Below are 16,966 nucleotides of genomic sequence, written 5' to 3' on the forward strand. Positions count from 1 at the left end.
ACTACTATCTTTACACAAGATTGTGTAGGTTAGGACACAAGAAACTGTTCCACACAAAGACAATCAGATTTTCAAAATTCTTTAATTTAATGAGGTTTAGTACATCCCATAATAAAAGGCTGATGAGTCTCAATTTTTAAAGGATTATTTTTCAATTGTGTAGGTCAGAGTAAACAGTTTAGTACATTCACATTGTGCACCCACTTTTTTGTTTAGCGTATCAACTAGGGAATTGTTTCCTTTAGTTTGTTTGTCAAAAAGTACCTTTTAAAAGAACAGCCATATTTATAACCACTGGACTCACTTTCCCTTGCCATGACATGGGTACAAAACTGACCGGCTCCTATCATGCAGATCAGGGGCTCTCAAACGGGCTACATCAACTCAACTGGATACTTGCCTAGTTTTACTACAGGCTACATAAAAGGCACCAGGCAAGTCAGTAGCGAGGAAGGCGTCACACCGAGCCGCGCGTCTGTGCCCTGCAGGCTCTCTCCCGAGCACGACGTGTATGTTGTATTAGGGCTACAAGAGCACCACGCGCGGCTGTTCAGCCGCAGGGCGCTGACACACGTTGGCTGATTAACGGCAGAGTGTCCGCACGGAGTCGTTAAGGGGGTGAAGGCCGGGCCACATGCAGCGCCCGGGAGCTGGGCTGGGAACGCGCCCCCGGCACGCGCAGCTCACCCAGGGGAAGCCCAGCGGGGCGCGCTCCCGAAGGCCTCGGCAACCCCTCCGCCCGCGCGCCCGCCTGCCGGCACCGCTCCCCGCGCCTCACAGGCGTCACCCCGCCCGTTAGCGAGCAGCGCACGAAGCGGGGACGGGGCCGTGTGCGCAGGCCGGAGCAGCGGCACCTCCCTGGCGCACCGGGGGGGGGGGGGGCTGAGCCCGGCAGAGCGGGGGGGGGGGCGGGGAGTCGAGCTCCGGCGGGGGGCGGGAGCCGTGCTCGCTCCGTACTTACCGGGGGTGTCCTAAGGACGCGGCGGTTTGACCTCCCGGGACTCGCTGGAGGCTGAGCGCAAAAAGGGGGAGGGGGCGCGGCGTCTGCTCTCGCGAGAGCTCTGGCCGTGGCGAAGCTGGAGTGACTGCGCGTGGCTGCCCCGACAGAGACGGTACTGCCCGACGCTGCCCGCGCATGCGCAAACCCATTGAGCACGCCCCTCCCCCTCCGCCGTGCTTCCAGTGCGACTCCCCAAGGGGCGCGAGCGCGGGGTCCCTCGGCTCAGGGCCGCCCCGAGCGCGTGCGCGCCCGCAAGGCAGAGCCCGTGGGCATTGCGCGGTCGCAGCGGCGGGCTGGAGGGGAAGCCCCGCGGGCACGAGGCCAGCTGCGGCCGGGGTGTGTCAGGGGGGGCGCAGCACAGAGCCCGAGCCCTGGGGAGCGCCGGGCAGGGGAAGCGCCGTGGCGTGCAGCGCTCCTTTCACTGCCCGGCGGGCGGGGCTGCCCTCGGCAGGGGGAGACTGCAGCTCGCCGCCCTCTAGAGCAGGGCCGGGCAATACCTTGCAAAGGGGCCGCTCCAAGCATTTGGGGAAAGGGCGCGGGCTGCGCTTTTCTAGGATAGTCCGAATGGAGGGGGCGGGGTTTGGGAGCAGGCGGAGGGGTGCGGGTCTGGAAGGGAATTTGGATGCAGGAGGGGATTCTGACCTGGGCAGGGGGTTAGTGTGTGGAAAGAAGCATGAGGTGCAGGCCCTGGCCCAGGCCGGGAGACGCTTATCACAGGCAGTTGGTAGCAGGCACTCAGGTGCATGCCGTGGTGGCAATTCAAAGCATCTGACTGCTGGTGGCGAATGAGTCTCTGCACTGTGGATGTAAAGGGTTAATGGGTTAATCAGTAAGCATGCCCCTTACTGACATTCTTATCTAGGTAACCCGTTTACTGGTGGAGGACTCGGCCCTAACCTAGCCAGGGCAGCCCCTGCCCAGCTGGTGCACTCCTTCCCCCACCCATGGCATGGTGCAGCGGGCTTGGGCTTGGCCGGGCCTGGCCAAAGCAGCCCACGGAACAGTGTGACAGGCTTAGCCTAGTCTGCCTCCCGTGGCATGGTGTATTGGGCTAGCCAGGGCAGCCCACAGGTGTGCTGGACTCAGCCCGGCTGGAGCAGTCTTTCGGTGCCATGAGCCCTCTTTGGCCCGGCCAGAGTAGCCCTGGGTAGTGCCCCGCCTCAGTTAACCAGTTAAATTCTTTTTTAACTGATTAACTACCTACCTGGGATTTAACATCCCTACTCTGCATGCCTCTTGAGGGGAGGGAGTTACCAGATGTGCTGCCGGTGCCTCTAAGCAACGAGAGCTATAAGGATGATGCTGGGGCAGGGGCGGGTAGTGTGCAGAGACCTGCTGTCTGCCTCCCTTCAAGGGGTGGGTAAGGATGTGCTTGTTAGCTAGGGATGTAAACTCCCATTTAATCAATTAACCAGTGGTTCCCTGCCTGTGGCATGATGTGGTAGGTCTGGCCAGGCTGGAGCAAAGCTGAGTAGCACACCGCCTAGAGCAGCCCCCTGCCAGTTAACCTTAAACTGAACTACCTGTAGACCAATGACAATTTAATCTCAAGATCTGGTACTCAGGAAAGGGGAAACATGGCAACTGCAGCACATTCATCTATCTTGCCATCTGCAACGAGCAAAATTAACCCCCAGTTAAGAAACACAAAATTAATTATTTTAAATTTTTAATTTTTTCCACTTCAGTTGTATTTCATGTCTTCACAAAAAGAAGTCCCGGATTCTGGTTGCTTCAATCCAGGAAATGTAAGCAGAAGTCCTGGTAAAGACAGTGGGTTTGTTCTCCACTTTGCATCCAATAGGTCCAAAGCTAACTATGCCATGCACTTCCCATTTTTCTCTTCTCATCCGGCAAACCAGTGGTCCACCTGAATCTCCCTGAAAGAAACAACCATTAGATGGGACTTGGAATTGCAGGAATTGCTGTGTTGCCAGTGACTTTGTACTCTTTAATAGTTCTATTAACAAACAAAACAAATCAGACTTTTTGCATGCTACATAATGCATAAAACAAAACACTTCTAGGTCTAGTTTTAACGGGTGTCATTAGGATACAGAAAAGAATGTAGACAGTATAGCAGAGTTCTTAGCTCAGGCACCTTGCAGTAAGGCCTGCCACTTACAAGAAGCGAGGAAAGCACCATGTTTTATGACGATAGTCCAGGTTAGGATTACCTAAAATGCAGTTTCAGAACTACATGAGCCTCATGAACGCCTTGTTTTGTAAAGCTGTCCAATCATTTATTGGATTAAGAAAGTGGACAATTCAAAGACTTGGTAACAGTATACAAGCAGCAATGGGCAACCTAGGCAAGTGAGTGGCCCTCCTTCATCTCAGTGGGCCACAAGACTTCTGTAACCAAGTGGGTCTCTCAGGATAAGGTATTTTTGCCAACTGTGCTTACGTACCTAGAATTTGCGGGGTGTGCTGATTGAACTGGAGCAGCTCTTTGATTGGATGCAGAGGGAATGCCTGGCTCCTACAGTCAATGTTGTGTGCACCTCACTTCAACTGCCTTTGCTTTACATGTTTGTCACTTTAGTAATACCAGTAGAAAAAAACCTATGTGGACAAAACCAGCGAAATCCAGCAACCATTGCCATGACGCAGGCAATGATGAACAAAATGTCTCGTGGGCCATGCACAGAACCCTGATGGGCTGCAGGTTTCCCACCAGTGTTATACAGTGTGTTTCATCTCTTAAATTATAAGTGTAGATCAAGGCTAGGTTGGTCATTACTAACATCTGACGGGTGTTCGGTGGCCCACATTAAGTGAATAAGCGGTCTTGATCCTATTCATACAAAAATGTGCAAATCACAAAAACCACTTCAGCTGATGCTAACATGCCCTATTGCTAAGCAGTGATAGGTCAAGGACTGAATAAACCAATGAGCCAGTTACTTTAGTAATGCTGAAAAGAATGCATCCAGAAAGGGTAAAGGTCATGTTGACAGCATTATGTAGGGAAGTTTGCATGACAGCTGTTTGTGCTGTAGCTGTTCTATGGAAAGTACAAATTACTTCAGTATGCAGGGTTATCAGTCACTTTTCACAAGGACTAAAAATTAACACTCCCAAGACTTCCCACATCCAAAAATGAAATAAAAATAATTGTAACCCGCCTACATAATGTTTGACCAAAAATCATCATAAAATATTTTAAATAATACATTCCTAGAAATTAACTTGGAATTGGTACATATCTTTCACTCATTATATTTATACAAAGAGGTTAACAAATTAAATACCTTTAATTAGGCTAGTCAAAAATGATAATACACAAACTTCTGAAAATAGATTCCTGTGCAGCAGCTTGGGGCATTTTTAGCAACCAATTCTCTAAGGCTAGATACAGCTATGAACATTTTCCCATGTACTGTTCCACTGCAATGGGCTTAAAATATAGGTTGGACCTCCCTGTTCTGACCCCCTTGGGACCTGAGTGGTCCCAAACCAGGTAGTTTGCTAGTCCAAGGGAGGTCAATGGTCCCCTGCTGGCCACTGCCTGGCTCCTCTCCTGAGTCAATGCTCCCTACTCTGCTGCTGACCCCATTAACGCTGGCCAGCCTGCCCTACTGCTGCTGGGAGTTCCTGGCAGGGACTGCCCAGCTGCTGCCACCCGGTGTTCCCGAGGCTTCCCAGCCAAGGGCCACCCAGCTACCACTGGCCCTGCTGCCACTAAAGTTCCCCAGGATGGGGCCACCAGTTCCATTGTTGCCAGGGGTTTCCCATGGATCCCTGGCCAATGCCGCCTGGCCACTGAGGGCTCTGCTGCCACTGGGAGTTCCCCAGCCAGGGCTCCCCAGCCACAGCTCAGCTCAGCAGCTGCTGGCCCACCTTGGGCTACCCAGCACTTGCAGGGACTGATCCTTCTCCTAGCCTCTGGGGTTCTATGGTGCAGCAATATCTGTGACCCTGCCAGATCACAGATGTTGTTGTTCCAGAGAGTCCCAAATCTGGGAGGCTCAACCTGTACTATCTCCTTGATTCTCACTCCTTATTTATTTATTTACAGCTACTACTGAGATCAGGATGCAGGACTAATGCTGAAAACCAGGACTGTTTCCTGTAATTTGAGGCCTCTGGATACCCTATTCTATGTCATTGCTTTAAAACTGTCTCTCTTCAACTGGATTAGGGCTGTCCAAACATTGTCCTACCAAATATCATGTTTAATCATCTTAATTATTCTCAGCAGAGAAATTTGCAGCCTTTATCCTAAACATTGGAATATGACCCTTGAAAACTATATATCCCAAAGTGGACCCCAGCATATAGAGATGTATAATGTTCACTGTCTACAAACACTTCTCTTTAAAGAGAGGAGCAGCAACAGGCCATTTTTAGAAAGCCACAAACTACATATTAGCTTCCTCTGTGCTGAACAGCCTGATGTTTTCATTCATAGTTGGAATTAATGGCTGATTTTTTTGTACCTGACAGGCAGCAGGAGACTCTCCAGCGTCCCTGAATCCAGCACAAATCATTGACTGCCGCACTCTGTCTCCCCAGAACTTCTTTAGGCGACATGTACTGAAATCTATGACTGGTAACTTGGCCTGGTTCAAAACCTTAGACAAAGCAAGGTTTTCTTTCCCACCTTAAAAATAGATGAGAAAAGGGAAAGTGAAACACATTTCCATTCTAAATATGAACATTTCAAGTGAAATGGTATGACAATTTAACAATATTCATGTACAAATTGCAAGAACTTGGTCTAATTTGTTCCAGATTAAAAGATTCCCACCATTCTGTTTTGGTTTCTAATTTGTTCATTCTGATTTTTTTGTTTGTTTGTTTGTTTGTTTTAAATAGTAATATGTGTGTCTATTCCACAAGTATACTCTAACTATTACATGCATTTCCCCACAATCTATTGTTGCCACAGTTTGCAGCTGGGATAAAGGATCCATCTATTTGTTCATCCCTGGTCAGGGTCCTGGTATGTTGGCAGGGCAGTAGAGGGTGGCTTGAACTACTCTTGTCCGTGTTTTATCTGTTTTGCAGATAAGGAGACTTCAGTTTCCAGGACTACAGAATCTTGCACTTTTCATGGACGCTTGCCCCCAAAGAGCTTATATCATAGATTTTTTTACAATTCTTAACATAATTGGTCTGTAATCCAGACTGGAACCACAAATTTGCTGCCCAAATATAAAGCAATAAATATATACATTAGCATGAAAACAGGGAAGAACCTCAGACAAAAAACTAATTGGTTGTTGAAAGATTTAACTGTGCAAGTATTCAGGCATGTGTTAGCATGGGCCCTAATGTCAGGTATGGTCTTTGAGCCAGGGTTTTTGAGCCAGGCTGTGTTTATACAGTGCCTAGTATAATAGTGTTCTTGTCCTTGACTGGGATTTCTAGGTGCTATAGTTGTACTGTTGTAAAATTAACATCATGTAAAAGATTAAGTCAGTCAGCTACTTCGGTTAGTGCTGTTATGCTAGGTACTGGCATTTCAGAAGCAATGGAAGTTATTTAGCTTTCTTGCATGCTCAGCACATAGCAATATAGGCAGGATGCCTTCCTATCTACTAAATATCTGAAAGAGTCATCGCCATGCCTCATTTGCATATCTTCTTGTGCAAGAATGCACAATTTAGACACAGCTTACATGTTTTGTTAGTCTATAAAGTGCTACCAGACCATTTGCTGTATTTTAAGTTTATCCTCCTAAACAGTTAGAGGTAGGACCATCTAATTTGAACTTCCTCTTTTCTTAACTTTAGTTGTGCCAGGACAATGGGGATGTGTGTGGCATGTGATTGTTTCTCATCAAAAAAAGGGAGGGGTGTGATAGCAGGGCCAGTTATACCCCTGAATGACAACAGCAGAACAGCAAGTGCCTTGGCCCTGGGGAGCAACTACTGGCCAGCTAGCGCAGCCCTTACCACCCCAGGCCAACCGAGGGGAGAAGCCTTGAGCCCCCAACCTCCTGCCCTGAGCCCCCTCTCACTCCACAACCCTTATTCCTGCACTCTTCACAACTCTAGCCGCCTGCCCTGAGTTTCCCACATCCCCAATCCCCTGCCCTGACTCCTGCACCCCTACTCCTTTAGTCCCCTGCCCTGAAGGACCTGAGCAACACTGGGTAACGCTTCTAGTGTGCTCTGTATCAGTGGGATTTAGAAAAAGTAACTGGCCAAAAGTTGGTCTCTGAAGGCATGCAGCTTCCATAGACTGGCTAAGTCTAACCTCTGAACTCATGCTACAAGAAGCACTCAGAAGTACCTCTTGTATCCCCCCATCCAGTCACCCAGCAGAACTGTCCTGGATGAAGAGTGCTGTCTCTCCTAGGTAGACAGGCATAATGAATAAAATGGTTTGTTATGATGTCTTCTGTAGGCTTGACCAAGGCGATATCATAATCCAGCTCGTTTAGATGAGGGTAGCGGAAATGCTCATGTTGATAAATTCGCTTCACATGGTAGATTTGCTCTGTGGATTCAGTATGATTAAGGTTATGCTTGCCCAAGAGAATTCGCCAGTTTGCTGCATCTTCTGCCTTTCCTCTAAAAAAATTAAAATAGCACAGGGTCTCATTATATTGAACCCAATACCTTTTTAATGTTCTTTTAAATGTTCTTTCCCCCCACCTGATTGTTATGTGAAATAGGAGCCACTTCCCAAATTCACATAGTTGACCAGAAGGCTGTTTACCTCAAACCTGCATGGCAGTTATATCAAAAGTTATGAGTTTAAAATTGAATTGTTTAGAAGTGCAAAATGAAAGTCTGCTGAAATAAGCGAAGGTGTATTTATTCTGAAAAGTAGGATCCTGCCACAAAAGTAGTTAAGAAATTAAAGAGGTTCTGCTGACACCACAAAAGAGCAGCTAGGCTAGTATTTAATAGCAACAAAGAGACAGCTTAACTTTGCACTGCAGGAGGAAACAATTCACGTTATTACACCAGGCCTCCACAAACTGGTAATAGTCATAGATGCTTAGGGGGCTATCTACACAATAAATACAACAATAATGAGGTTGAGAGGCTTGGTGCGCTTGTCGTAGACTTTGCACGTTGTACATGAATGTATAGTGAGGTTTTGCATCAGAGACAATACAATTTCTATCTGGCTAGGAGAAAGGAAATAATTTTATACATTTATTTAGGGTAAAATGCATTCCTCCTGAGTAAATTCGTTTTGTTACTAGGATCTTTGGCTCTGATTCAGGGAAGTATTCATTGGGACTATTCCTGTGCTTAAATATAGGCACATATATGAGTATCTTGCTGACTGAAGCCTGAGGCTATGTCTACACTACGAGTTTTCTCGGCCAAAAATATGCTAATGAGGGACTCATTTGCATATTTTCTGCCAGTCCGTTTTTGCTCTGGGGTGGTCTTGTGGAAAAAGGGTTTTTTGCACAAAAAGAAAACATCCACACTGCTTGTTTTTGTGCAAAAAGGGATCGGCAGAACATATGCAAATAAGATTGCGACTCATGCAATTGAGTCCCTCATTAGCATATTTTTTGCCGAGAAAACCCATAGGCTGTGTCTAGACTGCATCCCTTTTTCGTAAAAGGGATGCAAATTAGACATATCGCAATTGCAAATGAAGCGGAGATTTAAATCTCCCCCACTTCATTAGCATAAAAATGGCTGCCGCTTTTTTCCGGCTCGGAGCTTTGCCGGAATAAAATGCCAGTCTAGACACGGATCTTTCGGAAAATAAAGCCTTTTCCAAAAGATCCGCGTCTAGACTGGTGCTTTTTTCCGGCAAAGTTCCGAGCCGGAAAAAAGCGGCAGCCATTTTTATGCTAATGAAGTGAGAGAGATTTAAATCCCCGCTTCATTTGCAATTGCGATATGTCTAATTTGCATCCCTTTTACGAAAAAGGGATGCAGTCTAGACACAGCCCCCTAGTGTAAACGTAGCCTAAATGAGGATTAGGAGGAAACAGAATTAATCCCCTCACTGTTCTACCTATGGGCAGGGTATAGGACATGTAGCTTTACATGAGGTTTCTAACTACTGAATTTGTCAAGTTTTGCCACTGTACAACATACAGGGCATGATGGGGTTTAGACAGGGTTTTTGTAATAGGGTGAATTTCAATCTTATACCACATTACACGCTGGCATGAAGACTGTCCAGATATTTTCAGAAAGTGTGTTGTTTTCTTAGACTGTAACCTGGAATGTCTTATAGTTGACCAAGATCAATTGCATTACTGTCTGTTGTTATTGGTTGTAATATCTTTGACATTGTTTACCCACATGGTTTCTTAATACAATATAAACTAAAAATTCTAGTTATTTTAAAAGGGGAGTTGCAAAATGTGACATGTTCACAGATAATCATCACACATGATATACAAAAAGGAATACTAACTACAAAGAAAGTTTACCAAGTATAGAAAATAACTGCTTTCTGTATCATATAAAAAATAGTGGTATTTTGTTTGTTCAAAAACTAGTGTGAAATATTGATCACAGAAAGCAAAACATTTTAAGAACTGGGTAAACTCACTTTTGCTCGATTTTGCTTCTTCCTGAGATGATATCCTATCTCTCAATCGTAGTACAAAACTGGAAGTTCTTTTGACCTCATTTACATGCTCTTTTTCAACATATTTTCCTAAGTACAGTAATACCTCTGGGTTGTCATCTTTTGAATTTTGATGGATTTTTCTTTTGCTATTAGCATCCTAATTTTTAGGTTACGTTCCCTAGTTTAAACCCCATCCGTTTTCTTTGGTCAGTGTGACAAGGCGAGGGAACCCCGCACAGCCTGCAACAGGACCCTAAAGGATGGCGGCGGCCGGATGGCTCTTCCTACGGCGACAGCAGAAGCGGAGGCAGCCAAAACGCAATGGGAGGATGAAGGTGCTCCTGCGGCTGATGCAGGCATAGCGGACGCTTGTGCGAACGCCGAGGAGGACGAGCCGTGGAGCGCCAAGGCTAGGACGCGAGGATCCGGCTCAAGGGATGCTAGCGCATGTGCCTCGGGAGGGAACCCAGGGAACGCCACCTACAAAGGGGGGAGGGCCAACCTGGTTAGGTGGAGAGACAGGTGAGGAGTCGCCGGGCCAAAGGTGGCGGGAGGCCTGAGGAGAGACCTTGGGAGGGAGGGGAGGAGGTGGCCCAGGGTGGGCGGAAGGAGTCTCGCTTGCGGGCTGACGATTGAAACAGGTAGCCCCATCAGCCAGATGGGGGAGAGGACACCCCCTACCCTAGGGCCCTGGGCTGGGACCTGGAGAGAGGGTGGACTAGGCACCCGTCACACCCCTCTCGGGGTAATATACCACCAGGAATCCAAGGCGGCCCCACGGCTGAGGCCATATTGTGAGTTCGTGGGTAGAAAAAACAAAGGGGACCAGACATGAGGGAACCCATTCACAGTCCGTGTCTATCACTCTTTCTGATGTGTCTCTTCATGGTGTCTCTGAGTCACAATGGTTGAAGTGCAGAGCCCATCTAATTCTGCACTTATTTCTCCTTTTAGTGGTCATGAGTTTACAAAAATATATTCCATAACTTCCAAGAATTCAAGCAAAAACTGCAAATGCAAAACTTACTTCTGGAAGCAGTGAGCAGCAGTAAGAACCCAGCTTTTGTGAATAAGAGTCCCTCCACAAACATGAATAAATTTGCTATTTGTTTTAGTCCAAACCTAGGAAGAGCAATAAAGTTAGAGAACAATAAAAAAATGTACATCAGAGGGATATTTCATTCTTGGGCATGTAATGGATGAATTAATGCTGATGCAACAGTGCCCTCTACTGAACAATGTGTTTTATTAGCAGTTCACTTACCCCAGCATTCTTTTTTCTGTGTAAATTGATGCAAAGGTAGAATTGTTAAGAAAAAAGAGTCAGCTAATGTCATTGTGGAATGAAAGATGGGGTGTTGAAAACAACTGTTTAATAATAAGCAGCAGCAATTATACCATTGACATCAATAGGAGAAGCATTTGGCACAATAGAGATACAGATTACATTAACTTGCTTGGTTGCACACACATGCACTCACACTCTTAATAACTGCATTATGTCAATACAAATATTGCACTGACAAAGGACAGCCTGGTTTATTGATTTGTCTAAAGGTCATTGTTACCTGTAATGAGACTTGCCAAGGCCAAGAATGTGGCCTTACTTCATTGCCCAATATAATCCTCTCCACAGTATTTGGGTGAAAATATGGAACCCCACAGTCTGTTGGCCAATCTAAAATACACAGATAAATAAATAAAGTCATTAAGATCATGTTCTAACAGTGGTTGGCTGATTCCAGAATGATGGCGCATCCAACCCAAAAACTCAGAGAATTTAGAAAAATGACGTAATTAACAATCAATTGCACTGTATTCATCAGTCTTTTATTCATATTCTTTTTTGTACCATTATGCATGCAAGTATAGGGACATTTAAAAAGTTAGTGGATTTTAAAACTCCAAATAGATCAATAGATGAGTCTATTTTGTGAGCTTATCACACCTACACCTGCTGTTTTCAAAGGGTCTATCACTAGTTTGCTTTTGAGCCACAATTTCTTTAGCTTCTCAATTTACAGATTACTGTTTCTCTGAAACGTGTGATCACTTTTTGTTTTGTTGATTTGGAGATATCTTTTTGTGAGAAGATTTCATATATTTTATTGGTTTTGTATTACCTACAAGTAACTGGACATATTCTTTTCAGTTTACACTCAGCTACCTCAAACTATATCTTTCAAAAACTTGGATGGATGCACTCAGCCCTAGAAACAAATGCTCCTGACAGGTTCGAAGAAATGTGAATTAAAGGTAAGAAATTGGGTTTTTAAAAATAGTCCACCCTTCATCAGGAACCTGATTGTGCAATTTCTAGTCACACAATTGCCAGGTGTCAATAACACCATTGGAGTCTCCAAGACTTCCCTTTTAAAATTAGGCTTTTCAATATTAACAGCAATGGCAACTTCTGACCCAGGAACAGAAAAAACGACTTATTTGGACAATTGGGGGAGTTGCTGACAATATGACCAAAGAAAGAAATCCCAATGGAACCCAAACAGCTCCTTCTAATTGGGGTCCCAAATTAAGGGCACTATAAAGCAAGGAAGGATTGACCTTATCAAACAAGTTTAATGTGCATAAGATCTGCTGAACTTAAAATTCATTGGCTAATGGCATTAGCTTGTTTAATCGTTTTTTTTCAAAAACAGAGTATGTGGTGTCAACTTACCTATATTCAGGAATTTGGGATGACGTGCATTCTGAGGTGAAGATGCTTGTGCTAAGGAAAGCACTAGCCGCAGCATAAGCAACCCGTCTACAGTCATTGCCAAAAACTTGACCAGACAAGAAAAGAAGAGAGACTGAATTTTTGTACTGCAGCACCAGTGTCGTTACTGAACATGTCACTGAAGGGACGGGACCATAAACACCTCTGCTTGTTGTTTCTTTCGTGATAAATACAGTAAAACAATGCAGGGCAGATCAAAACACTAAGGCCTGGATGGTTCTGCCTGTGCTTAGCATTCTTATTATGACTAGCTATGAGAGGGTGGTTCTCATCAGCACTTTTACAATGGAGGGCAAAACCAAAATGGGCATTTCTGCAAGGCACTGTTGCATGTTTAGGGAATTTTGTCCCAACATCCACTTTATGATTAATGACTTATAAACCCAAATAAAGGAAGCCATTGGATTTTTATGACTTGATAAAACTGATGGGCAGATTCACCATTTTAGCACTAGGTGGGGCTAGGGAACATATTTTTTGTGAAGTAGCACAAACACACTTTAATTCATTGAAAGCTCTTGACCCAGATTCATTAAATTACTCTACCTTTAACCACATAGGGGACAGAAACTCTTCTTATGAGGCTGAACAGCTTGCAACGCCATGTGATTAATTATTGCTGTGGTTGCCTTTTTTGCCAGTACGTAAACAGCATGTGGTTGGAAGAGTGTTATGATTTGTTGGCATCATTTCCTCATTTGTGTTTATTCCCTTCCTTTTTAAATTTCCTTGAAAGGTTATTTGAGCAATGTGTTCTGTAATACATGGCAGGCTGATAATAAGATAGATGACATCTGTTTAGCTCACATATTATTTGGGATTAATGCTTCTAAAGACTTACAGACTGCAGCTTAGTACTCTGCTATCTGCATGCACTTACCCTTCTGCATGTAATGACTGTAAGCCGAAAACCCAGTCCAGCATTTTCAGAGCAACCGACCCTTTGAACAACTACAGCAAAGCCTGTGAGTGTATTTTGTTATCTGATACAGTCAAGAGTTAAGTGTCTGAAGAGATGGGACATCCAGCACTTTCCCCGGGGAGGCTCTTCTACAATCTAATAGCTGCAGCTCCCTCCATAAGAAAGCTTTTTCTGATATTCAGCCTACATTTTTCTGTTCTTAATTAAATCCCATTATTCTTTCAGGCTTTATTTTCCTAACAGGGGCTTCAGTTCTGCAAGCCCATATCAGCCCTGAAAGGGGGTGTGATGGGGTGAATGCCCCACATAGGAATGAAAAGGGTTAAAACAGCCCTGGGAAAGGGCTGATCCTGGGACCCAATCAGGCGAGGGCGTGAGGCAGACAGCCAATCTGGGCTGGGTTAGGCCCTCTGAAAAAGGACTGCAGCACCACAGGCAGGTAGTGACTCCAGCTTTGCGGAGGGAAGGACTGGCTGACTACTAGAGGCCAGATGTACTTTGGACAGAGCAGTACTCGGGAAGGTCTTGGAGAACTAGAGGAGCTGTGGCCTGGCCAACCCCCAGGCTAAGGGCCTGATACAGGGGTCTGAGAAGGTACTAGGGAGGCACAGGGACAACTGAGAGGAGAAACAGGTAGCAAGTTCAAGCCTCCTTGACAATGATGAGAGTGGCCAAGTCTTACTGTTTGCCCCTGAGGGAAGAGGCTAGATCAAGCAAGGGCAGTAAGCAGCCTGCAGGCCAGATGCAATTTGCCTGGGTTATGACACAGAGGGCCACCATGCCTGCAGGTAAATATAGCATCCAATGGGCCCCCCAAGGGCTAACTCTGGTAAATTGTATCTGGCCCCCGGGCTGCTTACTGCCCACCTCTGGGGTAGCTGAAAGATTGCTGTAGGTCGCGCAGGCAAGGCAGACTTAAGAGTAATCGGGCTTCCTGGAGGGGAGGAACCCAGATGCATGCACTGCCCAGTGGGCAGTGGCCCAAGGGAGGGGTGTTGTGGTCCGGGAGGGATGTAGGTTCTGAAAAAGCGTGGAGATTGACAGGAAGCTGGTAACAGTGGGTGAGACACCACCAGGAGAGGGCACTCGGACCCAGCTAATTCCCAGACTGACCCACTAGAGGTGCTATGGCAGTGAGTTGGACCCTTTCCAGGGGGTGACAGGAAGAGTAAGCGAGCATTCAGTAAAGGTATGTCTACACTGAAGTGCTATTTTGAATTAACTTAATTCGAAATAGTTAATTCGAATTAAGCTAATTCGAAATAACATCTATACACAAAAACTATTTCAAAATAGCGTTTTGCTATTTCGAAATAGCGCATCCACAGTGAGTGGACCCTGAACCAAAGTTAAGGCTGGCCGGAACCAGTGCTGGCAGGGCATCAGGTTAGGACTTAGCGTGTGGGGCTGCTGCTGGAGGCTAACTGAGCTCCATGCTGAAAGGGACCCTACCCCCACCCCAGACAAACAGTTCTCAGGGTTCCCCGCTTGCTTGTCTACCTCGATGAGGGACAGCAAAGCAGTCCTGTCTTGAAGTGCCCTGACTGCCCACACTTGGGACACCACAGCACTCGGCCACATGGAGCCAGAGCTGCCCCTGGGCATGCCGGTGCATCTCGTGGGGTCGTTACCATCAGCCCGACTGCACTTGCTGCAGGCTGCCATCTGGGGGGTTCATCGGGGGGTTCATCAGGGTGCTGTCAGGATCCAGGAGGCTCTGAGGGAAAGTGTCCACCCCGAGGAGCCCTCAGAGCCTCCCCGGTCCTCCCCACTGTGGGCTTGTGCCCCATTCCTCCTTCACATCCTTCCACTTCCCTCTCCCTAGCCCCCTTCCTGATGTGAAATAAAAGACACGTATGTTCAAAAATAGAAACTGGGTTTATTGAACAAAACTGGATGAGGGGGGATGAACCTTTGGGGAGACTGGGAAAAGGAGGTGGGAGAGGGGAGGGGGAAACCTGGGAGGAGGGAGCTGGAAGGGGGAAGCAAGGGGAAGAAGGGGGAGGGAAAGCTCAGGGTTGGAGGTCTCACCGGACCAACCTGACTTTCATGCAAACCTGCTCCTGGGTTCGCATGTGGCCTTTGGTCTAGTGCGGAGATCATGGAAGTTGGGGGCATCCCCACCAAACCTGAATAAGGTCCATGATCTCCACCCTGGATCAGGAAGGTGCCCGCCTTCTCCAGCCCCTGTCAGGCTCCTGGGGAGTGGTGGAGGGCTGGCTGCCAGTGGCTTGCTGGCTTATGTTTTGGGGCCCTGGATCAGGGGCCCCGGTGGCCACTGCTGGCTCTGGGCTGGCAGGCTTGGAGCTGGCACAGGCACTGTGGCCAGGGTCTACCCCTTTAATGGCTCCGGGGCTGGAGGAGAGGAGAGTAAGTTTTCCTGGTAGTATCCAAAGTGGCCACCAGGGGTTCCTGGGAAGGGCTGGCGGCCCCCTATTTCGAATTAAGTGTCTACACAGCATTTACTTCGAAATAGCTATTTCGAATTTGGCATTACTCCTCGTAGAATGATGTTTACCAAATTCGAATTAAGGGCTCTGCTATTTCGAATTAAATTCGAAATAGCCGTTAACATGTATAGACGCTATTAAAGTTAATTCAAAATAATGGCTGTTATTTCTAATTAACTTTGTAGTGTAGACATAATGGATTTAAAGGTGACTATTCGCTTACAAAATAATTTCAGGAATCAGCTAGAGACTGAGTCTGCGGAACTGGCCTTCATATGCAACTTTGACACTATCTCCCATGGCCTGAACAAAGATCTGAACTGGATGGGCCAGTATATTCGACACCCAAATGACATCAAAAGCTAAGTATCAGGCTCCTACAGCCCAGTCTCATTTAGCACAGACACTCTAACTGACACTTTTTCCCCCATCCCTTTCCCCTCTTTTTCTGCTTTATATTTGAACCTCTGTGCCTCTTGCTCCACATTTCTCATCTGAGGAAGTGGATTGTGCCCACAAAAGCTCATGATACCATCTCTATATATTTTTGGTTAGTCTCTAAAGTGTTACAAGAGCATTGTTATTTTTTAAGTTTTTTCACTTATATAGTAGTCCCCAATGGCAGCTGCCATCGCTCCAAGTCAGGAGGCAGTGGTGTTAAGAAGAACATTCACTTCATCTTTCCAAATGAGAAAAAACATAGATCTTGTTCATCCACAAATTAACAATCTAGTCCATCCACAAACTTGCCATGCAAAACGAATACACATTGTGTTACCTCTTTGCCCCATTATAGAGCTAGCCTATGTAGAACGTCCAATTCAACACGGGGGCTAGTCAGGGCTATTCATTTTCATTGTCTGTAGTGACATGGGGATGTGTGGTAGTTACAGGCACATTGAAAAAACAAGGGCTCTGCCCAGAGGAGCTTACAATCACTGATTTCTTCTCCTCAAATGGCTAAATGGATATAGTAACATGAACTGTTAAGAGGGAAGCTTTGAAAAGATGTGGGCCAGATTAGGGATGTAAGTGACTAGTTGACTACCCGATAAACCTAGGTTTATTGGGTAGTCTAGTCACTCCCCCGCAGCAAGGGGGAGCAGGAGCCGGTGCTAGAGGGAAGCTGGCTTAAACGCCAATTCCCCCAGCACCATCTCCATGGGGAGGTAGGCACAGGAGGCAGAGGCGCAGTGAGAGAAATGGTGCAAGTGGGGACTCAAGCAGTCCCCACTTGCACCAGGTCCAACTGGTGCGCCTCTGCCTTTTAAATGTAGTGAGAGGCCCCCAGCTTAAAAGGCTGAGGCACAGCATTCAGGACCACCTCCCCCTCATGTCCCTGTGGA

General features: G+C 46.5%; 2 protein-coding genes and 1 long non-coding RNA gene across 6 annotated transcripts in view; 1 reads left to right on the top strand and 2 right to left on the bottom strand.

The window, feature by feature from the left end:
- NCOA4 (nuclear receptor coactivator 4) overlaps positions 1 to 1,120 on the bottom strand; it is a 17,588-nt gene extending 16,468 nt beyond the window's left edge. For 3 of the 4 annotated variants that reach the window (XM_075934815.1, XM_075934816.1, XM_075934813.1), the window contains exon 1: positions 962 to 1,120. The gene's annotated coding sequence lies outside the window, so the exon portion shown is untranslated. The remainder of the gene's footprint in view (positions 1 to 961) is intronic. The other variant, XM_075934814.1, reaches the window with a different exon arrangement.
- Positions 1,052 to 16,966, top strand: LOC112547456 (uncharacterized). The gene is made up of 6 exons (XR_012905565.1): positions 1,052 to 1,112; positions 9,723 to 10,033; positions 10,466 to 10,559; positions 11,664 to 11,767; positions 12,169 to 13,213; positions 15,857 to 16,966. It is a non-coding gene; the product is annotated as an uncharacterized LOC112547456 (long non-coding RNA).
- On the bottom strand, positions 2,694 to 12,321 carry LOC102455016 (elastase-1-like). Its single transcript, XM_014578727.3, has 6 exons — positions 12,189 to 12,321; positions 11,080 to 11,189; positions 10,539 to 10,633; positions 7,244 to 7,524; positions 5,443 to 5,606; positions 2,694 to 2,880 (listed from the first exon to the last, which is right to left on the bottom strand). The coding sequence occupies exons 1-6, from the start codon at positions 12,283 to 12,285 to the stop codon at positions 2,704 to 2,706; spliced, it is 924 nt and encodes a 307-aa protein (XP_014434213.2). The 5' UTR covers positions 12,286 to 12,321; the 3' UTR covers positions 2,694 to 2,703.

The sequence above is a fragment of the Pelodiscus sinensis genome, chromosome 8 (assembly GCF_049634645.1).
Source record: "Pelodiscus sinensis isolate JC-2024 chromosome 8, ASM4963464v1, whole genome shotgun sequence".
Lineage (NCBI taxonomy): Eukaryota > Metazoa > Chordata > Testudines > Trionychidae > Pelodiscus > Pelodiscus sinensis.